Raw genomic sequence first — 20,724 nt, 5'->3', positions numbered from 1 at the left:
GGGGGGGGGGGGGCAGAGAGAGCCCTGTAGGCTGTCGTGATTCTGGAGGGGCCGAGGTTACTAACGACGAGAGGAGGGGGGACGAGGGGACGAGGGGCAGAGAGTGCGTGTGGCTAGGCTAGACGAGGGCGCCGGAAGGCTGGAGCATGGCACATTGGAGCGCCCTCGACGGCCCCGCAGCGCACAGTATCCAAGATTGTGGTTTGCGACTGAGATAGGAGAAAAGTAGTATAGACACGCTTCACATCACATACCATTCCAGCCATCCCGGGCAGCCATGCAAGCCCAATGCTCGGGCATGTCCCGGCCTGATGGGCATAGGGAGTGACAAGCGGTCCACGCGGACTCCAGCACATACAGCGTTCGAAGAATAAGCTCTGTCAACGGAGGCATGGCTGGTCTGGTGATGACTGACTGTGCTATGCGTTGCGGCGGTGGAGGTCACGCCAGTAGTCGGGTGGCTCGCAGCACGACCAGAACAGACCCCGGCCGAACCGGGATGACGGGATGGCGACCAAGTGGGCTGTTTTTTGCTTCTGCGATAAGTTAGCACCGCGTATGTCGGGGCCAAAGTTCGTGGAGTGGAGGGGCCGTTGCGCTGGACGGCCCACGGAGCCCGGAGGAGGGACGCGGTACGCCTGTCCTCTCCACCGTCCGCCTTGCCCAGCGCGCCGCGTGGGCCTAGCGCGTCGGGTGCGTGGCCTTACCGCCCCCTTCCCCCTCCAAAGCCCGCCTCGAGCCCCTCTCTCGCTGCACCGACGCCAGACGCGCCCGCCTCGCTATCGCAGCCCAGTGATCGCCCCGGCCTCGCCTGCTTCTGCCCACGGCCGCTTACGGCTCATGCCCCCCGTCTCTCCTTGCTCCCTCCACCAACTCTCTACTTCCACTTCTTCTTCCCGTCATCCCTCCCTCTCTTTCTCCTCATTATTCAACATCCCCCTCCCCCCCTTTCCTCTCTTCTCTCAACTATTCAACATCACCCCTCCTCTCTTCTTCTTCCCCTCCATCGATGCCACCCCTCCTCTGACGCCTTCGATTCTGGTTTTACCCTCTTGTTCCCCGTCTGTCCGCCTGTGGCTGGACACTTCCTCTTCTTCCCATACTACATCCCCCCGCACAAGGAATGATCAGACATCAAATCGACTCTCTCTCGTCATTATACCACCTCCAGACACGGTGTGAGCGTGCCGAACGGCCCCTGGTCCATCCATTTCATCCCTCGCCGTCGATATACCTCTGAGACGAAAGTGACGCCCTGCCGTTCCGCATCACCGAGTGATATGGCTCCCACCGTTGCCGCTGCGGCCAGCAATTCGCCGGCCAAAAAGACCGCATCCGCACCAGAGAAGAAATACAAGTGCCAATTCTGCAATCGTGCCTTCAGCAGAAGTGAACATCGTAGCCGACATGAGCGATCCCGTGAGTGCCCCTCTCGCTCCCTATCGCAGGGCCCACACCCTTTTTTTACCCTCCCTTACCAGGACATCCACACTGACCTAGCGAGCCGCTGCTCCACAGATACCAAAGAGAGACCTTTCAAATGCCTAAAGTGTCGAAGTACCTTTGTGCGCAGAGACCTTCTCCTCCGCCATGACCGCACCGTCCACGCGAAGGATGGTGGAATACCCCTCGTCGCAGAAGGACGCCGGCGTGGTGGTGCTGGTGTGCAGAAGACGTCGCCTGTTCCAGGCCCGTCGAAGCCGTCCATCACAATCGACCCGGCCACGTTGGAGCAGATCGAGGCAAGCAGTGATGGTATGGTCGACCTTGAAACTGCAGCCATGTTGATGACAGACTTCCAACACAAGGCCGCGGCAGCTGCTACCGGTCAGGGCAACGACCGTGCTGGATCGGAACCATCATACTCCCCTGGTCGTGGTCCGTTGCTTGAACCGCCCGTCTCGTATCTGTCGGGAAATGCTACGCTCCCTCAGATGCCATGGGATACTCTGGTCTCGCCCGCAGAGTCCAAGCATCACTCCATGAGCTCTGGGTTCTCGTCGCAGGAGTCCAGCTCACATTCTCGTCAGCTTCCCTCGATCATTGAACGGCATGGGCCCGTGGGTGATGTCCTGGCGCCGTCGCTGCATTCGCTTGTCAACTCCCTCCCCGTTTCTGGGAACTCGACACCCAATGCACTGTCGCCGTATCCGTCGATGACTGGCCCTGTGAGCCCAGTCAACTATCGCCGGTCTCCTGGGCCGAGCCAGGTGTTGACCCTGCCAAAGGCGCCACAGATCGCGAACGAGATGGAACGGAAGATCATCGTCGACCGAGTGCAGAATGCAGACACCCTCTGCACACTACCAGACACATTCCAGCTGCCGTCGACAGCGGTGCTAAATAGATATCTATCTACCTACTTCAACCTTTACCATCACCACTTGCCGTTCCTACACCAGGAGTCCTTCAAGCCCACTACGGCTTCCCCCCCCTTGCTACTGGCGGTCTTGTCGATTGGCGCACTCTACACGTTTGAGCGCGAGCATGCATTTATGCTTCACGTCGGTTCGAAGGTGCTTGTGAACCAGTTCTTGCAACAGAAGGACAACTTCGATTCGAGAAAATGTCCTCTGTGGGCAATGCAGAGTACACTGTTGAACATGATCTTCGAGAGTTGGAGTGGTGACCCCAAGGGCTTGGAGTGGACCTGCTCGATCAAGAGCTTGCTTGCCAACGTGAGTTATCATATATCACGTCAATTATATGTAACGTGTGCTAATGTTCTGCAGATGGTTGCCGGAAACAGATACCAGCTGAAGGTGCGTACGGATGCACGAGAGGGCGCCCAGCCTACCCGTGAGGAATGGATCGAAGACGAGTCGTGTCGTCGAACCTACTATGCCGTGTACATCTTCTTCGGCATGCTCACAATGACGTTCAATCACACTCCTGCCATGAGCTTTGACGAATTTGACAGCTTGGAGCTGCCATCGTCCGAGTCCTTGTGGAACCTGGAGGTCACGGATGAGGAATCGTGGCGCCGCAATCTGGCTTCTTCCGCCAGGATTACTTTCAGAGAAGCCCATGACAGCCTGTTCCAGGGCGAAAAGGCGCGGTACAGCGCGTTCGCTACGCGGGTCATGATCAATGCCTTGTTCCTGCAAGTATGGAGTCACAAGCGCAGCTTCGAAGCCTTGCAGGATGTCGTCACCGAATACAAGCTTCGTCTGGCTTTGGAGACATGGGAGAGCTCCCTGGATGTTTGTGAACCAGAGACCATCGTCGTTCCACTCAGCACTCCTCAGAAGGGTCACCCTCTGATCTTCAACTCGATGGCCGTCTATCGCAACACACGCGCGCGGCTGGAGGTTGATCTGAAGTCCATACAGGAGGCGCTCCGCTACCACTCATCTTACGAGGTTGCTGCCGCCATGACGGTCGCTCGTGAGAAGGTGAAGCGATCGCAAGAGATGAACAAGGTCATCCAGCAGTGCTTCGAGTGCATCGAGATCGCGGCCATCCAAGGCATCAACTGGGTCGCAAAGACCTCCGCCACGAACTGGAGCATTGAGCACCCGCTCTGCGGCTTGGATCTGATGGTCATTCTCAGTCTCTGGCTCTACCGCCTGGAACATGACGAGGAGCCAGCCTCGGAGGCTGAGCTGGCAATCTACAACAAAGTGCGGAATCTCTTCGATGATGACGCTGTCGACGCCTTTGGCAAGCTCAGTTCCACCGTCGCCCGTGTATGGGGTAACATCCTTGACGGAGTGGTGGTTTGGGGGTGAGTATTCCTTGCGTAGTCTAATACTGTTGAACAGTAGCGCTAACCATTTATTACAGGATCACGAAGCTGATGGGCGAGTCCTTCAAGCTCCATGCCCAGGCTTTAGTGGGTTATGAGGACTCCCTGCTGAGTAACGCCGCCAAGGATCAGCCGCTGCATCCGATGCCCACCAAGAGCCTTGCGAGTGTAGGGACCGCTTACTAGGTCTCCTGAAACTTGTTTCTGCATTTGATGATACAACAGCTTTAATGACTATGACCTTCTAACGTTCGTTGCCCTCGGGAACCTGAAGGTGGTTACTGAACGTCTCCCTTCAGGCATCATCCGGGGTGCCTTTTTCGACTATTTGATATTTTCAAACTCTCATTTTGCGGACGGTTCATCTTTCATGGGGTCATCGGCGGAAACTGGAAGTATGGCAGGGTCGGGGACGGATAAGCAAACGGACGGTGCGGCAGGGTGTCTTTAGCGTTTGGGAATGGGGAGTCATCTGCTCGTATTTTCCGCCAGGCATCTGTCGCCGTAATGTCCCTCTTGCTGGTAATATCCCGACTGGTTTTGGTATTTGTTACCATCATGTTTGCTTCTTTTCTCCACGTTGTCAGGGTTCATATTTTTGGTTTTGCAAGAGCTCACAGGAGTCCGGTCTGGTCATGTTTCTGCTTTAATGGGTTGTTCGCGACGGCAACATCTCTACACCCGGCTGGTCCTGTGTGTTTCTTTGGTTCTAGGACTCCGAGTTTTTAATACTTAGTGCCTTAGTTATCTTCTCACGCATTTTGCATGCCTGCAGTTCAATCTGCTCGTTTGCATGTCCTTTGACCCCCTTTTTTTTGATACCTTGTTCGCTATATATCAGCCGTTTCGACGGCTTTTGGTCTTCGAGTCACTCCTTCTGATACGCACGTTCTCGGATTTTATTCTTTTCCTCTTGCATTGATGCTAGAGTTCGCTTTTGCTGTTTCTTGCGAGTTACGTCGTTTCGCATGTTGCTCAATGTAGTCTGGGGAAATCCCGGTCTCCTGAGCAGTCCGTTTGAGTAATTGCATTGCATGTTGATCTGTTCCTCAGCTCTGTTTTTATTTTACCTCTTTTCCGCAGCAGCGTTGTCTCGAATTGCTAGTTTTTGAGCATGTTTCTGTGCACTTGTACAATAGTAGTTTGAGAGCAGCAAAATGCAAGATGGATTTACTGGGGATTCCACTTTCTGCCGCTCCTGCCACTGTAAGACCGGTCTCATAGTCAACATAGAACTGGCTAGAAACGCTGAGCCGGGATATCATCTGATCATCCTCGTTCATAAAGAGTCGTTAGCGCTAAGAGAACAGAACTAGATACGTCATAAGTACGTAGCCAAAGAGCAAACGCAAGCCCAATTGACGCCCGACTAAAAACCGGCGGAACTAATAGTGGCCATAGTCATGCGGCAGTTGGTTAGTATCCGAATGGTTAAGTCGTTATGCATCCGCTCGTTAATTAATCGGTTGATCCCCACACGATCCAGTTCCTGTACGGGGAAACCCATGTGGCAAACCAGCCGCAAGAACTGCCATTGTAGACCCGCGTCTAGCGTAGTGTACTCCGCAGTGCCTAAGCACACTCCGCATCTGCATCCGCATCCGCACTCCATACGGAGGACGCAATTTACCCCATAGTCCCGTCCCGCGGAATACGAAGTAAGCAATAGTGCTACTGTAGTCGTAGTAGTAGTCACGTCACATTACATCCATTGCATCCATACTCATAGTCATAGTCATAAGTTCTACCGGATAAAGATCGTCATTACCATCATCATCATCATTAGTACTACTCTAGTTATTCGATTATTTGATTACTTTACTTTTACTTCCCAGCCGCACCCGTCATAAACAGCCGATCCCCAATATCCCCCAACCCAGGCACGATCATGCCCCGCCCATCTAGTCCTAGACCTACCTGGCCCCCGTCGAGTCCGAGTCCGTCGACATGGACATCGACATCGTCCACACCGCCCACCCACAGCTCCACGCCGTCGGGCCACCACTCCTCCGCCGCGCGCCGCACGCCGCTCGCAGACCCCAGCACGCTCAGCATCACCACCCGCGCCACGCCCCATTCGCGCAGGAGATGGATCGCTGCGGAGGCGGTGTTGCCGGTTGCGATGACGGGGTCGAGGAGGATCGCGAGGTGTGCTGCGGCGGGGTTTGGTGTTGTTGTTGGCGGGGGTTGGAGCTGGGGTTGTAAGGAGGATGCAGATGAGGAGGAGGAGGGGCGGTGGAAAGGGAGGTTGTCGTAGTATTCGACGGGTTGGAGTGTCGTGGGGTCGCGGAAGAGGCCGAGGTGGTGGACGGGGACGGAGCTGGGGAGGAGGGTTTGGATTGCTGTTTGTTCATAATCCGTTAGTACCGTGCAGTATATAACATGTATTTATGTGGGAAAGATAGAGAGGATATCTCTCTCCCCCTTTCTCTGGTCTGCTCCAGGAAAGTTTGCTTTATATTGTAGAGTAGATAGATAGATCTATCTCACCTTCTAGCATGCCCGGTCCGGATCGCAGGATAGGAACGAGCGCGATGCTCGACGGTTCTATGCTCTCGGTCGTGTACTCTGTCCCGAGGGGGGTTTTTCCCTGCATAGCGCCATAGAAGGAATATCATTAGTCCTGAATTATATTATAGTGAGCTCCAAAGAAATAAATAAAACAGCCCCCGTTAAGGTCGTTTTCTTTTTTTCTTAGTTCGCTCTCTCTCTTCTCAACACTCAATCCATGGAAGGAGACCAAGTAAGAAAAACTGATGCTTACCGTACCCGTTGCGACGACGCTCAACACCGTCGCGAGCGCCTCGCAGCCCAGGATCGTGGCGATCTCATGCACAAGCACTTTGGTCTCCCGCGCGTTTGTGGAGTGCGAGCGCAGCTGGGAGAGGTTGGCCCGCAGGAGGGGATGTGCGGAGACGTGGACGTTGGCGGGGAGTGGAGGAGATGCCATGGTTGGGTCTGGGGAGATGCAGTGGATTATGATGAAGACGGAAATGTATCTAGAAATAGAATAGGGAAGATAGATGTGAATAATAGTGGCATGTATTGAAAGGATACTAAGATAGAGAGAGCTGAGAGAGATGGATGTTCTTATCGTGCGGGGAAGAGCGAGAGGAATCGATAGATATAGATAGATGCTGGACAAAGGTGGATACACATGTGAAGGACTCCTGCGGAGGCTCTCTTTGAGCAGTCAGACAAGAAAATAATATGATGATCAGATATCGCAGCATCAAGAACGTCTTCGCGATAAATCAACGGATGCTTATCTCCGACCAACGCGCGGTCCGTCTCCACCGAACAAAGCTTGTCTGTTCCGTCTCCGCAACGACTTTTCCTTGCTCTCCATAACTAGCACGCTGCCGGACATGATGCCTGCTTTCTCTCCTTTCCAGCCTGAACTCTTGCAGGAGATGATGCCTTAGTTTGTCTCTCAAGATCTTCTGCTGGATGTCTTTGGTCCGATTGAAAGGTAATTCCGCCTTGACTCATTCACCATCCTGCGCCGGACCGGAAGCAAGACGCACACGATGCCCAACGACCGCAATGCTTCGGGTCCCAGACCGGCAAACATGACGAGAGGGGATACAGAGGACAGTCCTCTCGAGGTATCCCAGTCGGGAGGCTCTCGAAGGGCCCACGAAGCTGGGGACGGAGACAACGCACGCCTTTCAGAGGTCGCTGCCGCACCCCCGATCGACAGAACAGAGTCAGAGATGGACATGGAGGCGGAGAAGGAATCCTCCAAGGAGAATGGCGACAAAAAGCCTGAAGCCCCTCTCTCCGAGGTTACTGCTCCTCTGCCCGTCTCGCGGGAGCCCTCACGGCGACACCCATGGACCGCTGGAGCTGGTGATCAGCAGGTCTCCCCTCCGTCCCGTCCGCTGGAGTACGCACAACCGTCAAAGCCCTCCGCCGCCGCACCTGCTGAAGCACCTCGTTCCAAACTCGAGACGCAGCTCTACACCATCTCCTACCTCGTCTTTTTCGCGATCCTGGGCACCCTGGCGCGTCTTGGGCTGCAGGCGCTGACCGTCTACCCCGGCGCGCCGGTCGTCACGGGCGTGCTGTGGGCCAACGTGGGCGGTTGCATTCTGATGGGCTTCTTTGGCGAGGACAAGAACCTGTTTCGCGAGGAGTGGACCTCGCCGGAAGAAGACGCGGACGCGGAATGGGCCAGGAAGCACAAGACAGTCAAGAAGACCATCCCGCTCTATATCGGCCTGACAACGGGATTCTGCGGCTCCTTCACCTCTTTTTCCTCCTTCATACGGGACGTCTTCCTATCTCTGTCGAATGACCTCCCCGTGCCACACCCGGAGGCCGCTCATGTCTCGCGCAACGGCGGATACAGCTTCATGGCCGTCGTCGCGACCATCATCACCACCGTCTCGCTGAGCCTGTCCGCTCTGATCTTCGGCGCGCACCTCGCCCTGGCCCTCGACCCAGTGACCCCTTCTTTTCCACTGACCTTCACACGCAAGATCCTCGACCGCCTCGTGGTCCTGCTCGGCTGGGGCTGCTGGCTCGGCGCCGTCTTCCTGGCCATCTGGCCTCCAGACCGTCACGACGTGCCCCCGACGCAGGAATACTGGCGCGGCCGCGCCGTCTTCGCCATCGTCTTGGCGCCCCTGGGGTGCCTCCTCCGATTCTACGTCTCTCTGTACCTGAACGCGCGCATCCCGGCCTTCCCGCTCGGCACTTTTGCGGTCAACATCTTCGGGACCATCATCCTGGGGATTTGTTTCGATCTGCAGCACGCGGCAGGCGTCGGTGCCCCTTCCTCCCCCCTATCATCATTCATATCCAAATCAGTGCAAACAAGCTGCCAAGTCCTGCAGGGCATCATGGACGGCTTCTGCGGCGCCACCACGACCGTGAGCACCTGGGTCGCGGAGCTGAACGGCCTGGGCCACCGACGGCACGCGTACCTGTACGGCGTGGCCAGCGTGGGCGTGGCGCTGGCGTTTCTGGTTGTCATCATGGGCAGCTTGCGGTGGACGGTCGGGTTCGTGAGTCCGGCTTGTTGACCCCTCCTTTCCCTCCTTTCCTTCGGTTTCATCTCTGATCTGCTGCACTTTTGAGCGAATGGCTATATACCTACCTATCACAGTCAAATATGTCGTGTATATCGACTCTATAGATGTACATGATAATTTAAATACCTAATATAAATAGATAGAATAGGAAAGGATAGGGATACCTACCTAGCCTAGCCTAGTTGGATAATAGATAGATAGATAATCAGACCTTGCTTGCAGTCAATCAAACAGACGACCGACAAAGCAAACGAAGTTTGCAGGATCGTAAAAGATACCTAACACAGAGCTTATCTTCATACATGTAGTAAGGCAAGTAAAAAAAAAAAACCATATACCCTTTTTTCCATCAGACTAGTCTTGGTTCAACTTGGTCTGGTTGAGAGATTCCAGAACTGGATTGACGCCGATTCCTCTTCTGACATCGTATTTAAATGCGACGGTGGTGGTGGTGGTCGTCGTCGTTGTAGTTGTGATGGTGATGTTGTGCTGCTGGCACGGGCGCAGCGGTGTTACACTTGTGACACGCTTGGATGGACAGGACAGAATGGCTGGATAAAGAGGGAATGTTAAGATAAGGTTTGTATGCATCTCTGTATATATGCGTGATCTTTTATCTTGGCTCATGGCATTGATTCTCTGCTACTAGAGCTTGAGGATGTACTCTGATGTGTGTGTGTATGTGTGTCTCAATTAATGCCTTGATGGGCTAGTAGTCGGTTACGGCACGGAGTTTGGAGCTGGGTACAATGAGAACAATGAGATCATGAATTAAATGCTCAACTCGACTGGTCAGCTCGCCTTCTTCTTTTGTACCTATTTGCCTTGTTCTCCACACCCATCCGGTTGGTCGCTTCGTTTCGTTCCGTCAGTGGATATGGGATCCATCGATGGAATGGCATCGTTTCCGATCTTTCACCGTCGCGATTCCAGCACTGATCTAATCCGTATCTAATAGCATATCACTCACAACGCTACTACGTAAGATCCCTCGACCACTCTGCACCTGCGCCGCCTGTGAACCAGTCCACCGACGTCCGAGTCAAAGTCGCGCTTCTGTCCATACCGGGACTGTCCCGGCCAATCCCCTGCCGGGTCGGTGGCTCCAAGTGATTATTATCAGTACCCGGTGGCCTCCCGTAGCGGTCGTGCATCATCTTGTCGTAGATGCCGCCTCGTTCGTGGTGGATGCCGCGGGCGCGAAGTTCCTCGCGGCGAGCTTGCTCTTTAATCGCGTTACTCCGCTGGGCGGCTGATTTATCATGAGTATGGGAGGAAAGAGAATAACCGCAAATTTGAGAATATTCAATCGCAATATAGAAAGAGTGCCAACTGGATTCAGACGTACCCTGCCAGAAAACAAAGTATATGAGCATACTGAGTAGACAGGCCATAATGAAACCGAACATAATGCCCAGCTCGTGTCCCAGCGACGGCATCGGGGTGTATGGCGGGAATTCGACGTCGTTGTCGCCCGCCATTTTGTCCGTCTTCTGTTTTGTCTTGGCTTTTTATCTTCCGTTTCAGTTTCTTTCTTCCCCTGCTAGACCTCCTGTGGATGGTTTTGTGACTGTGTTGTTTGATGGTATCCCATAGAGCTAGACCTGGAGGAGTGCCATCGGTATCAGTTACTAACTTGGATGAGCAGTTCTATCATTTAAATATAGACCAAACTTAACAACAGCGAGCAGACGGTGACTTTTGCTTCAAATTCCATTTTCGGAAACCATATCATGATAAAGCAAATAAATGAAAATCATTGTATGGATGAAACAAAGATCAGCCGTAATATACCTTAGCCGTAGGGCTGAGAGCCAACGATGGAAGCAGATGATCATTCGGACAGCGAATTCATTCAAGATGCGATGGCCACAGTTTCCGCAGTTATGCTTGCTCCGCCCCGGATGGTGGCAGGGAAATCTAGTTGCGAACAGCACAGCCAAGGGCTCTTCACGCCAGAAATAGAAATTATTGGTACCGTGTCAAGTTCGAAAATAGATGGAATCAAGTAATGTAAGAAGCTTAAGCTGGGATCGCTGCAACAGAAGTTAAGACGCAGGGAAAGCAAGCGGCAAAGGTCGCCTTCGCAGACACAATCCTTCGATACACTGCGTAAGAAGTTCGGAAGTATTTGGCATGAAAGCCGGCCCCGCACAATAAAACCCCAGACATGCAGTCTGTCAGCCTAAGATCGCCTCGCACGGGGGCGTGGCGTAAAGTGAATGGGGAGGTATGGCGGAGGCTGATGCGATATGCAGGGTACCATCTACCGCGCGGTGTATGGAGGTACCAGATGCTCGGACTAAGTACGCAGTACTTCGAGCCCTTTCCAAGACTATAGGGGGATACCAAAAATGTGCAGGCCTAGGACGGATGCCCCCAGCTCAAAGAAAGGAATGAAAATGAGAGGGGCGCATTGCCAATGGCAATGTCTAGCAAGGGAGAGGCGGTCCTCGGCACTGCTGCAGCACCATGGTCAGCTGTACCAGCGCCAGGGGTCGTTCAGCGGCGACACCCCGGACCCATGAACGAGCTGAACCCAATGCTCTGCCAGTCTTGGAAGCTTTTGGTCCCCTTTGCCGCCAGCGCCGTTTCCCCGCGTGAGCGAACCACGGCATGACCAAAATTCCAAATGGCGGGGGATCCGGTCCTTGTTGGTTTAGCGATGGATCTGATAGGACGCAGACTAGAGGCCAGGTCTGGCCTTTCAGTGTGGAGGGAAATTAGTTCCGGAGTCGGTACGTCAGGATTCCCTTGTCCTGTCGACCTGTTTCTATTCTTCCCTGGATTCATAGGACAAGAGAAATTAAAGGACGAGTCTCGAGGGCTGATCGGCGCTGGCGGCTGAGAGCCTAACAGGTCAGCAAAACTGCTATCAAAATCCCAGTCTCCAAAAGTTTATCTCTGTTCTTTGCATCGACAACCGATAGGCTGAGTGATGCAGTGATATTGGCTTTGGTAGAGATAAGGAGTCCCACAGGCTCGAGCCTAGACCCCGGAGCGCAGGCGCTCTCCGCACTATATTGATGCGATGCGGTTATCTCTTACAGCGATCCGCAAGATGTCGAACCGCAGGTCCATGCTGGTACTGGATAAACGTAGGGTATTTGGATTAAAGAACAAAGATGCTGCCGCTTGGGGATGGTTGAAGTAGACGCTGAGAATCTATCTTCCCAAACGGCCATGGAAATCACGTGATATGTATATCTATATGCATCCATCCCATATACACTGACTACTCACAAAGAAGAACGCCTCGAATAAACTAAATGACATATGTACTTAATAAAATAGACAAAAAAGCTCACAACCCCGACCCACTGGGACCATACTAAGGGTGCTACGAAAAGCCCCGCCTTGCTTTCGGCGGGCAGGGACTTTACTCAACCTGATCCTGCAAGCCGGCAGTCTCATCGGATGTTAGCAGTATCGATAATTATCTCACTGCTGCACCTCCTCCGAAGGCCAGAATCGAACACGGGACTTTGGGTCCGTTGCAGGGAGGTCAGTGGCTCATAGCTCGCTGCTCATACCGCTGCACTATACTCGAATTGTAGACATATCAGAAACCTCTTCTGCTAACAGAGGACTGTTGGCCTAATTGGCGAGTCTCCCCGTGTCACAGGAAAGTTTTAAGTTTGGGCGCACCTATGGTTTACGAAGACCGAGCAGAAGTTGTCCTAAGATGCTTGACAAATGACTTGGGAGAGTAAAACGGTTTTTAAGAGACATTTAGTTATGAAGACTGATCAGTTGATGAATCAGTATTTATGGTGATACGAAGAACGCCAACATGCGGTATTGCATTGACCAATTCTCTAACGTGATTGGCCCTTGCGATATCATCTCACAAACTAATGAGCTCTGGAGGCCATGTATAGAATAGCATGCACTCCTCGCTTAACAATCTTCTGCCTGACAGCCTGTTTTTCGAGGTCGAATTTGCCAGTCCAGATCTGGTTCGAGAAGTCCTTGGGAGTAAATGGCGTCATCGCTCCACATTTTCCAAAGCCCCCGTATATGCCCTCGTCGTAATAGCCTATTAGAGGGCTCGCTCGAACCAGGACCAATGCGGCCACTTTGGTGTGGAATCCGAACCGGGTGACAAGCTCTCAAGCGACTTGTAGAACTCCTTACAGATCTGCTGCTTGTCCCTCTCGGTGAAATTGTCCCTCTCAAAACACGCCAACACGGACCTCCACGCCCTCTCCCGTTCAGGGGCTGACCCGTTAAGGGTCTCGGTGTAGAACTTTAGAGCTGTGTAGAGGCTGTTGTGGACGTCTTTCACTCGCCCCCCAAATGGGTCCTTGTCGCTGACTGATATCTTGTGGTCCTTGTTCAACTTGAAGATGAAATGTGGAAACGACTCGTAAACGGCGAGCGCATCTGCCCTGACGCCATTTCTGATATTGTCTTCGGCCACAGATGGAGATTCGCAGAAGCGAGGGTTGTATCCAGCTTTGAGGTAGGCCAGCAGCTGATCCCAAGTGATATCATCAATGGGAGGTATATCCTCTCCCTTCTAGTGGGTAATGCTCTGACCTGGTCAGTAACAGACGGAGGGGAAGGTTGGTTGGACTTACCATTGACATTGTGAGTTCAGAAATTGTCTACTCTGTGGTTTTAATTTGATCTACTATTCCAATAGTACCTCTGATGGAAAGAACAAGAGAGACAGACAGACAGAGAGAGGAGAATCAGGCAGAAGGAAACAGGTAAGGTTGTATTCCATTGCTGCCCAAAACGATGCGACACCCCATACTTTGGGAATAGTGAGGCTCTTGAAGTGATATTTTTGTCGTTCTTTGGCCTAATACCGTGGAAGAGGTTGAGACTTCGTGTCTTGTCATTACGAAGGTTGTCCCAGGAGTCCGATAGCATCCTTCCATCGGAAACGAGGCTGATGATGATGTAGCCGGTTTTCAAAGCATCCAATTGTCTTGGCCCGACGTACGCACATGTTCTTGGTAGTCCCAGCCACGACTGTAAGGTCCGTCTCACGTACCACGTGAATCGAGTAATAGGAGATGCATACGAGGGGGACGTAAACTGATAAAAGAGGCCAGTAAGCTAATTACATCAGTGAGAGAGTCAGCGAACCTACGGTCTGTCCATCAGGAAACCCAAATCCGAGAAGTGTAGGTATGGGGACTTCGGGGCAATGGTCCTGGATCCAGATGTACGTCGCAACTTTACATCGAAGTTTCTCATCCACATTTCCGGGTGTTCAGCTTCCCCGACCTTGAAAGGCAGAGGAATCCTAACGAGGACACGAGTATCAGATGACGGGCCAAGACGGACAGGTATACAAACATTCTAGCTGCCGAACATCCAGCTCGCTTCCACTGCAACTTCGCAATGCTCCACTCCGAGGTGGAATGAGACAACGGCCTTGATTTCATGTTTGCGACTGAAGAGGTAACACCAGAAATCATTTTTCTTCCTAGGACAGTCAAGCCGAGCTAAGATGTTGTCGTCGTCTTCCAAGGCATCCTCCAATGTAACATTTCCTCTGAGAAGAGGGAGTTTTTCCATGTTGTTCCACCCAAAGATCTGGCACCGATACGGGACGTTGCATAAGTCTGACTCCTAATCGAGTATCAAATTACCTGAACAGAGTCAAATGATCGTATGTACTCAGCACTCAATAGTCGAGAGGTAGCAAGCAGGTCAGATGTGGCCCGGAGCGGTATCAAACAATAAGCGATGTTGCATGAGGCACATTGGACTTTGCAGCTAGCACACAATTACAGCGATAGCTTTGTAGCAATAAAAAAGAAAGGCGACAACAATAATGGACATTCAGGAGACGGGGGTGGCAAAAAGAAAGTTGTAGTTTAACCCGGTAACCGGGGGTCCGGGGAGGAAAAAAGTTATGCTCACACGCGGATTCGAACCGCGGACCTCATGATTACTAGTCATGCGCTCTACCAACTGAGCCATGCGAGCTGTGATTGGATGATAGCGACATAGCATAAAAGCCTTATTACCTGAGAAGATGAGATCGTGTAATCGAAATGATTCACTACCACAAGCGACGACGGTAATATCTCTCGAGAAGTGGGCCTGATGATTTATGAGGTCTACTATAGGTCCGTAGTGATAATCTCTTAGCCTACTTTGTGTTATGACATAGTAACGCTGATCTGTGTTCAATGTGGGAATATAGCATAGAACGGGCTTTTATTTAAAAATATATATCTGAGGGCAACACACCTCCCGCATCTTTCAATCGATCTGCTCATGTTAGCAAGGAAAATATTGGGCATGAACTGCTATCATTTTGAACTTTAATTCTCAGCACATCCAGCTCATATCGGTGTTAGTGCGTCAAAAGTCCCTTACTGTTACCCCGTAGTCAGATCTTTACACTCCAACAACTTCCCATCCACAGAAACAACAACAACAACAACAGTAATAATAATAATGAAGAAATCGAAATAAAAGGAACATAGGAGTCGATAGATAAAAATAAAATAACAGGTAAAAAGACCGAGCGATATGCACCATTTTGCTTTGATTAAGATTATACAAGGAATCTGGGAAGATGCTTCTCATATTCTATCTATCAACAGGTATGGTGCCTTATTAGTAGTAGCGTATTATTCCTCTTTCTGTCCAGTCGGCGACCCATGGTCGCAAAGTGGGAGACGACAGATTTTCATCTTGGAGAGATAGAAAGAAAGATAGATAGACAGATCCAAAGGTAGATATTCTGGAATCACATTCTTTGTGATTGGACTCCAGTTGGTACAGTAAGAATTGTTCTTGAGGATCGGAGAAACCGATCTGACCGTCTAAACCCAGAACGAAAAAGAAAACCCCAAAATTAAATGTGCGTTGGAAAGCACGTCGTGAAACTAAACAGAAAGAAAGGATAAAAAGGTCTGCTGTTTAGGTGCCATGGGGCCAGACCCCATGCAAGCAAGCAGACCAATTTCGGACAAGATGAACTAGCAAAAGGGCCAAATATATCAATCATGTACACGTACACTGTCGGAGGCTGTCAACAAACAGTCTAGTCTAATACTATACAGGTGAAAAATGACAAGTCAAAAATACAAGTAGGTATCAAACAATGCAATGCAATGCAATGCAAACCCAACGATGAACTCCATGCAAAGATGCTGAAGAGATGCGTGTGCATATGCTTGCAATGATGAAAGCACGAGGCGGACTGTCGTGCTATATGCGAATATATGGGAAGAATACGGTAAAGGTAGCCGATTCTTCTTCCCCTTCCGAATGGCTGGAAGAAAATGGATGCAAATGAAGAGGGTCGATATGCAATCGCGGGCGAGATAGAAAAGAAAATGCAAGGACGTTATCCGCGAAGGTCGAAGATCGAGGACAGACGAGGTTGGAAATCAACCCAACATCACCGCCGCAAGCGCCGTACACGTTAACCCAACAGCCATCCCGATCCACGGCGACTGACCTAGCGTCCCCTCACTCCGCGCCTTGAGCGCACCCTTGGTCGCTGCGGCGTCTCGGGCTTCGATTGTCTTCGTGACACCAATCTCCCCCGTCAGCGTCCCCAGACCGATCGAGCCGCTTGACGGCTCGGGCCATTGATCCGGTACATCGGCGAACTTCTGTGTGTAGGTCACGGGGGCGTAGTAGACATCGCCGGCGTCGTTCCTCGTAGGCTCCCATATTGTCGTGACCGAGTCTACTTGTGTGAAAGTCGTGGGAGCTGCCGGGGCAGCACCCTCGACGATCTCACGAGCCTCGAGACGTTCGGAGTCGTCGGAGTTTTCTGAAGGGGGGAGTTCTGGTGAACCGGGCAGGGCGGGTGGTGGTGTGATAAGGGATGAAGCGGGAGCGGTGTCAGTTGCGGAGGGAGTGTCGGAGGAGACATCTGCCGCGTGAGCAGCAGCAGCAAGTGCAAGAAGCAGGAATCTTGATGTTCTCATCGTGGTAGTTGGTGTGGTGTTGGCTCTGACGAGCAGCGGACGTGAATGTCGAAGACTGAGATGAAAGGAATCGACAGACGCGATGAAATTGATGGACGTGTTCAACAAATCAAAGCAGCCGGAGATCGACGTGCTAGTGCTTCCCAGCGAGCAACGTTCGAGATAGCAATATCCAAGAATCAGGGACAACAGCCAGCCGAAGAACGACGACCGTTCCTGCGGATAAACAATCCCAAGAACGCGACTTGATAAGCCCCCGAGCGTTGGCAGCCGGGATACAGCTGTATCTTGTTCGATCCGAGCGCTTCTAAGGCAGCTGGACCGCTGGCGGTTGGCGATTCAGATGGACCTCCTATTCGCGACTGGCGAGTCGACTCGGGGTCACCAAAACGAGCGTACGCCAACGGGGGCCCTAGGGGGATGGACCAAGCTTCCCAAGGAGCATCCAACCAGAAATTACAAACAGACAGACAGACAGACAGACAGAGAGTATATATAATGATACAGAACAGAAGAGTCAGAGAAGGAAGAGGCCAAGAAGACCAAGTAAACAGACTACAGAGACAAGAGACGAGGATGAGGGGAAAAGCAGCAGTGCAACGGGGGCAACAAAATTCCACAGCGAGAGATGAGAGCGACAGAAACGGGCCGAAAGTCTCGACTGCCGATCGGCCCCTGGCACGGGATCGACCAACGCTCGTGAGTGGTCCGCGGGGGGCACGTTGCGGGCCCTGATTGGCCGGATGTGGCCGGAGATGCCCTGATCCGCCGCGTCTGGGATTAGCTTCAAGCCACGCAAAGCTTGGCAGGGTCGGGAGACCGGCCGTCCATGGTTCAAATGATTGCAGTGTGGTAGAGATGCTTCACAGGGTGTAACGAGGTTTCTGACCAGAGGGGCTGGTGTGTTGAGCCTATGCATGATGTTTCTCCAAAATATGTGCGGATTCAGACACCTGAGGGATGGACAGAGACCCAGTGTAATGACATTTCGGTAACCATTTCTATAGATGTCTACTCTATGCCTGTGTCGAGTCTAAAAGGAAGAGCTCTTCTGCTGATAGGTGAGATGTTTCAGCGGAAAATCCAGATTCCAGATGTTGGAATCCACGTCCTCTGCGTTGGTCACGGGACTTCTCAAGAGGGTCGCCCTCGGGCAGTCCTGTCGTCTCTCACGAGGGAACAGAGCATGCTCTGGAGAAAAGGAATTCGTGTTTCTGTTCCCTGTTTCACCGTGGTATCTTGCGGAGTGTCACCCTCCTCCTTGCATGCTCCATACGTCGAAAGGGCCAGAACCTGCGCATACCCCCAGACGTGGCAGGCATGGACAGAACCATGCACGATGATGTCTTACCCGTCCGGCCCGCTCCAGGGTGCCGTCACGTGTGGTCTTTGATGGCATCCTCTCACGAGAGAATCTTCTCCCAGTCCGGCGTCACCACGAACTTCCCGCTCAGCTGGCCCATCGCCCACACTCTCTTATTTTCATCGGGTTCTGGCTTGGCTTCCTCGCCTTCCGCTCCGCCCGCAGCAGCTGTCGAGGGTGAGGATGCGATGAGTGCTTCTTGCAGGAAGTCTACCTCTGTCGCGCGGTCAAGCTCGAAGCTGATTCCGCCCCAGTCCAGCGTCACCCGCCCGGACGCATGGAGATGTAACCGGCCAACCCGCCCAGCGGGGAGCTGCTGCTCCGTTGCCGTGACCAATTTCGGAGCCTCCTGCGCAGCGGGCCTGGCCCCGACCTCTTGCACCTCCGCTCCTTCCTCTTCCCGCTTGATGGCCGGTCCGCCCGGCGCGGGAGCGGTAGTCGTGGCGCCGGTGATGGTCACATCCCCCTCTGTAGCCTCCGCGCCCTCCTGTGCACCGCCAGGGATAACCAGATTGGGCGTCATGGGCGGGAACTGCAACAGGAACAACTGACCCGAGTGCTTGTCCTTGACCAGTTCTTCATCGGTATCTGTCGCGCCATCGGCTCCCGTCTTCGCATCGGCAGTCTCCGGATCTCGCGGCGGCTTTTCTTCTATGGACAAGAGATCCTTCAAGACCTCGAGGTCGTGTGCGTGTCTCTCGAATTCCTCGATCTCCTCCTTTGTCCGTAGTAGACTTCGCGGATCTTTCTTCTCCACCTTCACCTCTTTCTCTTTCACCTTTTTCTTAGGGCTAACATCCCTGCGAACCCTCACCCGCGGCTCTGGAAGACCTTCATCATCCGTAGTTATAGCGCCAGACACCTCGCTCACATGAGGTATGGCATCTGTCATAACCTCGTCCCCATCCGTAGGCTCCTTCTTTATCTTGGGTTCCGTCTCCACGGAGGGAGCGGCTTCTTCTTCCTCCACGAAGAGCGCATTATCCTGAGCAGCCTTCTCCTTCGCCTGCCGCCGCAGCTCCGCGGACGTACTCGAGCTTGCCTCCGTATTGACACCCACTTGCCGTTCCTCATGCTCATGGCGCTCCACCCGAATGGGCCGCAGACCTTTCTCCCTGCGCACAGGACCCTTGACAGGCATCTTCCCCTTCGCCTTTTCATCCATAGACTCATCAAACTCCTCGTCGCTCTCAAGATTAATCTGGTCGATACTAACCCGGATCCCCGAATCGCTCTCATCGGACGAGACATCTCCGTCCGCCGCCGCAGCAGCACTGCCCCTGTCGATAACGGACCTGCTCCGCCTGGACATCGAAGACGCTCTGGAATCGGGACCGAACCGTCCGCCACCGGGGCCGAAGGCACCACCACGGCCCCTCCTTCCCGCCATCCCCGCACCCAACGGTCCGCCCACGTCCGCTCCCAATCCCCCACCCCGTCCTCTCCCGAATCCGCCTCTGCCGCCGGGCCCACCACGACCTCCTCGCCCCCTCTGCATAGCCGCAGCTTCTTTTAACCGTTCCTGGTGCCGCTCCGCCTCGAGTTTCTCGATCGCCTCACGCTCCTCCTTGCTGCGACGCCCGACCGCGCGGGGCTGGTACTTTAGCGTCGGTTTCGGCGGAGCGCCGCCAAGGCCGGCGGGAGACGGCGCGGCCGAGGAAGCGCGTGGGATGCTTCCGCTGGGTGTGCTTTTCTTGAGGGACTGTAGGCGCTGAATCGGCGGCCGAGTAGGGGCCGCGGCCCCGGACGGGCCTGCGGTCGCCTCGGTCTTGGGTGCTGGCGCATTCTGGGAAGCGGGATTGGCGGCGGTCTGGCCGGTCGTTTGGCCCAGCGCGTTGGGGCGCCGGGGCGGTGGTTGACGGGGGGCAGCCTTGGGAGGCATTAGATTTTGTGTGTTAGTCGTGACTCTTCGTGTGTGTTCTAGGTTCGTAGAGTTGGTAGTAGTAGATGAAGAGCTAGGCCATGAAGGGAGGATGAAAAAGGACAGGCGCGATGAAGAAGGTAGAGGTCTCGAACTCGCAGATTGCCAGCGACGATGATGAGGCCAAAGCAGGGAGAGAAAGGCTGAGGAGAGGAAGCAAGAGAGATTGACACTGTGAACAGAGCAGAATTGTGGGGGGAGAGCGTGAAGGAGAGTAGTAGTGAGGGGGAGGTTTCTGCGATTCCGCCCCGGAAAAAAAATAGGCGCGCGTCTGATAGCCGCTTATCACCTGATAAGCGCGCGCGTGACCGCAGGATCGACAAGCGCCGACGTCACTCGCCCGTCCCGCAGAACCAGGCAGTCGTCCTCAGGGGCCCGTCCATGGATCCATAGTACTTCGCCATGCTACGCTAATACCATTAATCGCTCTGGCGGTAATGAAAGCTCTACTCGCATGAGAAAAAGACGGCGCTCCATTCAGCTATCCTTATAAAACAAGAAGGCCACAAGAACAATTCACAAGTCCACCCTCTGTTGTCTGCCAGCCCTCCCTCCTTTCCTTCTTTCTCTTTAAAAGATATATTCCATCAAACATGGTTCCATCCCGCAGGTGGCGTCCAAGACACGCGAAGCCTGACTGCGTCTTCAATCACAGAGAATGACTGCAAAAGAGAAGATGGAGACGAATCAAACATGAAACAATTCACAAGAGACAAGAACAAAATGGATACGAGAAC

General features: G+C 53.2%; 8 protein-coding genes and 1 non-coding gene across 9 annotated transcripts; 2 read left to right on the top strand and 7 right to left on the bottom strand.

Moving 5' to 3' along the window:
* Positions 1 to 1,280: 1,280 nt before the first annotated feature.
* VTN00DRAFT_3947 (uncharacterized protein) lies at positions 1,281 to 3,934 on the top strand (the record flags this gene model as incomplete). Its single annotated transcript, XM_069430320.1, has 4 exons — positions 1,281 to 1,419; positions 1,519 to 2,678; positions 2,733 to 3,727; positions 3,787 to 3,934. The coding sequence occupies 4 exons, from the start codon at positions 1,281 to 1,283 to the stop codon at positions 3,932 to 3,934; spliced, it is 2,442 nt and encodes an 813-aa protein (XP_069289468.1).
* Positions 3,935 to 5,572: 1,638 nt separating this feature from the next.
* On the bottom strand, positions 5,573 to 6,698 carry VTN00DRAFT_3946 (uncharacterized protein; the record flags this gene model as incomplete). The annotated part of the gene is made up of 3 exons (XM_069430319.1): positions 5,573 to 6,090; positions 6,239 to 6,338; positions 6,513 to 6,698. The coding sequence occupies 3 exons, from the start codon at positions 6,696 to 6,698 to the stop codon at positions 5,573 to 5,575; spliced, it is 804 nt and encodes a 267-aa protein (XP_069289467.1).
* A 580-nt stretch (positions 6,699 to 7,278) lies between these two features.
* VTN00DRAFT_3945 (uncharacterized protein) lies at positions 7,279 to 8,778 on the top strand (the record flags this gene model as incomplete). Its single annotated transcript, XM_069430318.1, has 1 exon — positions 7,279 to 8,778. One exon carries the CDS (start codon positions 7,279 to 7,281, stop codon positions 8,776 to 8,778), a length of 1,500 nt encoding a protein of 499 aa, XP_069289466.1.
* Positions 8,779 to 9,764: 986 nt separating this feature from the next.
* Positions 9,765 to 10,268, bottom strand: VTN00DRAFT_3944 (uncharacterized protein; the record flags this gene model as incomplete). Its single annotated transcript, XM_069430317.1, has 2 exons — positions 9,765 to 10,039; positions 10,136 to 10,268. 2 exons carry the CDS (start codon positions 10,266 to 10,268, stop codon positions 9,765 to 9,767), a joined length of 408 nt encoding a protein of 135 aa, XP_069289465.1.
* A 2,561-nt stretch (positions 10,269 to 12,829) lies between these two features.
* VTN00DRAFT_3943 (uncharacterized protein) lies at positions 12,830 to 13,379 on the bottom strand (the record flags this gene model as incomplete). Its single annotated transcript, XM_069430316.1, has 2 exons — positions 12,830 to 13,309; positions 13,371 to 13,379. 2 exons carry the CDS (start codon positions 13,377 to 13,379, stop codon positions 12,830 to 12,832), a joined length of 489 nt encoding a protein of 162 aa, XP_069289464.1.
* A 1,284-nt stretch (positions 13,380 to 14,663) lies between these two features.
* VTN00DRAFT_t58 lies at positions 14,664 to 14,736 on the bottom strand. Its single transcript has one exon. It is a non-coding gene; the product is annotated as a tRNA-Thr (tRNA).
* Positions 14,737 to 16,154: 1,418 nt separating this feature from the next.
* On the bottom strand, positions 16,155 to 16,703 carry VTN00DRAFT_3942 (uncharacterized protein; the record flags this gene model as incomplete). The annotated part of the gene is made up of 1 exon (XM_069430315.1): positions 16,155 to 16,703. One exon carries the CDS (start codon positions 16,701 to 16,703, stop codon positions 16,155 to 16,157), a length of 549 nt encoding a protein of 182 aa, XP_069289463.1.
* A 517-nt stretch (positions 16,704 to 17,220) lies between these two features.
* Positions 17,221 to 17,622, bottom strand: VTN00DRAFT_3941 (uncharacterized protein; the record flags this gene model as incomplete). The annotated part of the gene is made up of 1 exon (XM_069430314.1): positions 17,221 to 17,622. One exon carries the CDS (start codon positions 17,620 to 17,622, stop codon positions 17,221 to 17,223), a length of 402 nt encoding a protein of 133 aa, XP_069289462.1.
* A 484-nt stretch (positions 17,623 to 18,106) lies between these two features.
* VTN00DRAFT_3940 (uncharacterized protein) lies at positions 18,107 to 19,948 on the bottom strand (the record flags this gene model as incomplete). Its single annotated transcript, XM_069430313.1, has 1 exon — positions 18,107 to 19,948. The coding sequence occupies one exon, from the start codon at positions 19,946 to 19,948 to the stop codon at positions 18,107 to 18,109; it is 1,842 nt and encodes a 613-aa protein (XP_069289461.1).
* Positions 19,949 to 20,724: the final 776 nt, after the last annotated feature.

Source organism: Thermoascus crustaceus (assembly GCF_041956765.1).
Source record: "Thermoascus crustaceus strain CBS 181.67 unplaced genomic scaffold VTN00scaffold_2, whole genome shotgun sequence".
Taxonomy (NCBI): Eukaryota; Fungi; Ascomycota; class Eurotiomycetes; order Eurotiales; family Thermoascaceae; genus Thermoascus; species Thermoascus crustaceus.
Note: the sequence above shows the minus strand (reverse complement) of the source record. Positions and strands in the feature narration are given on the sequence as shown.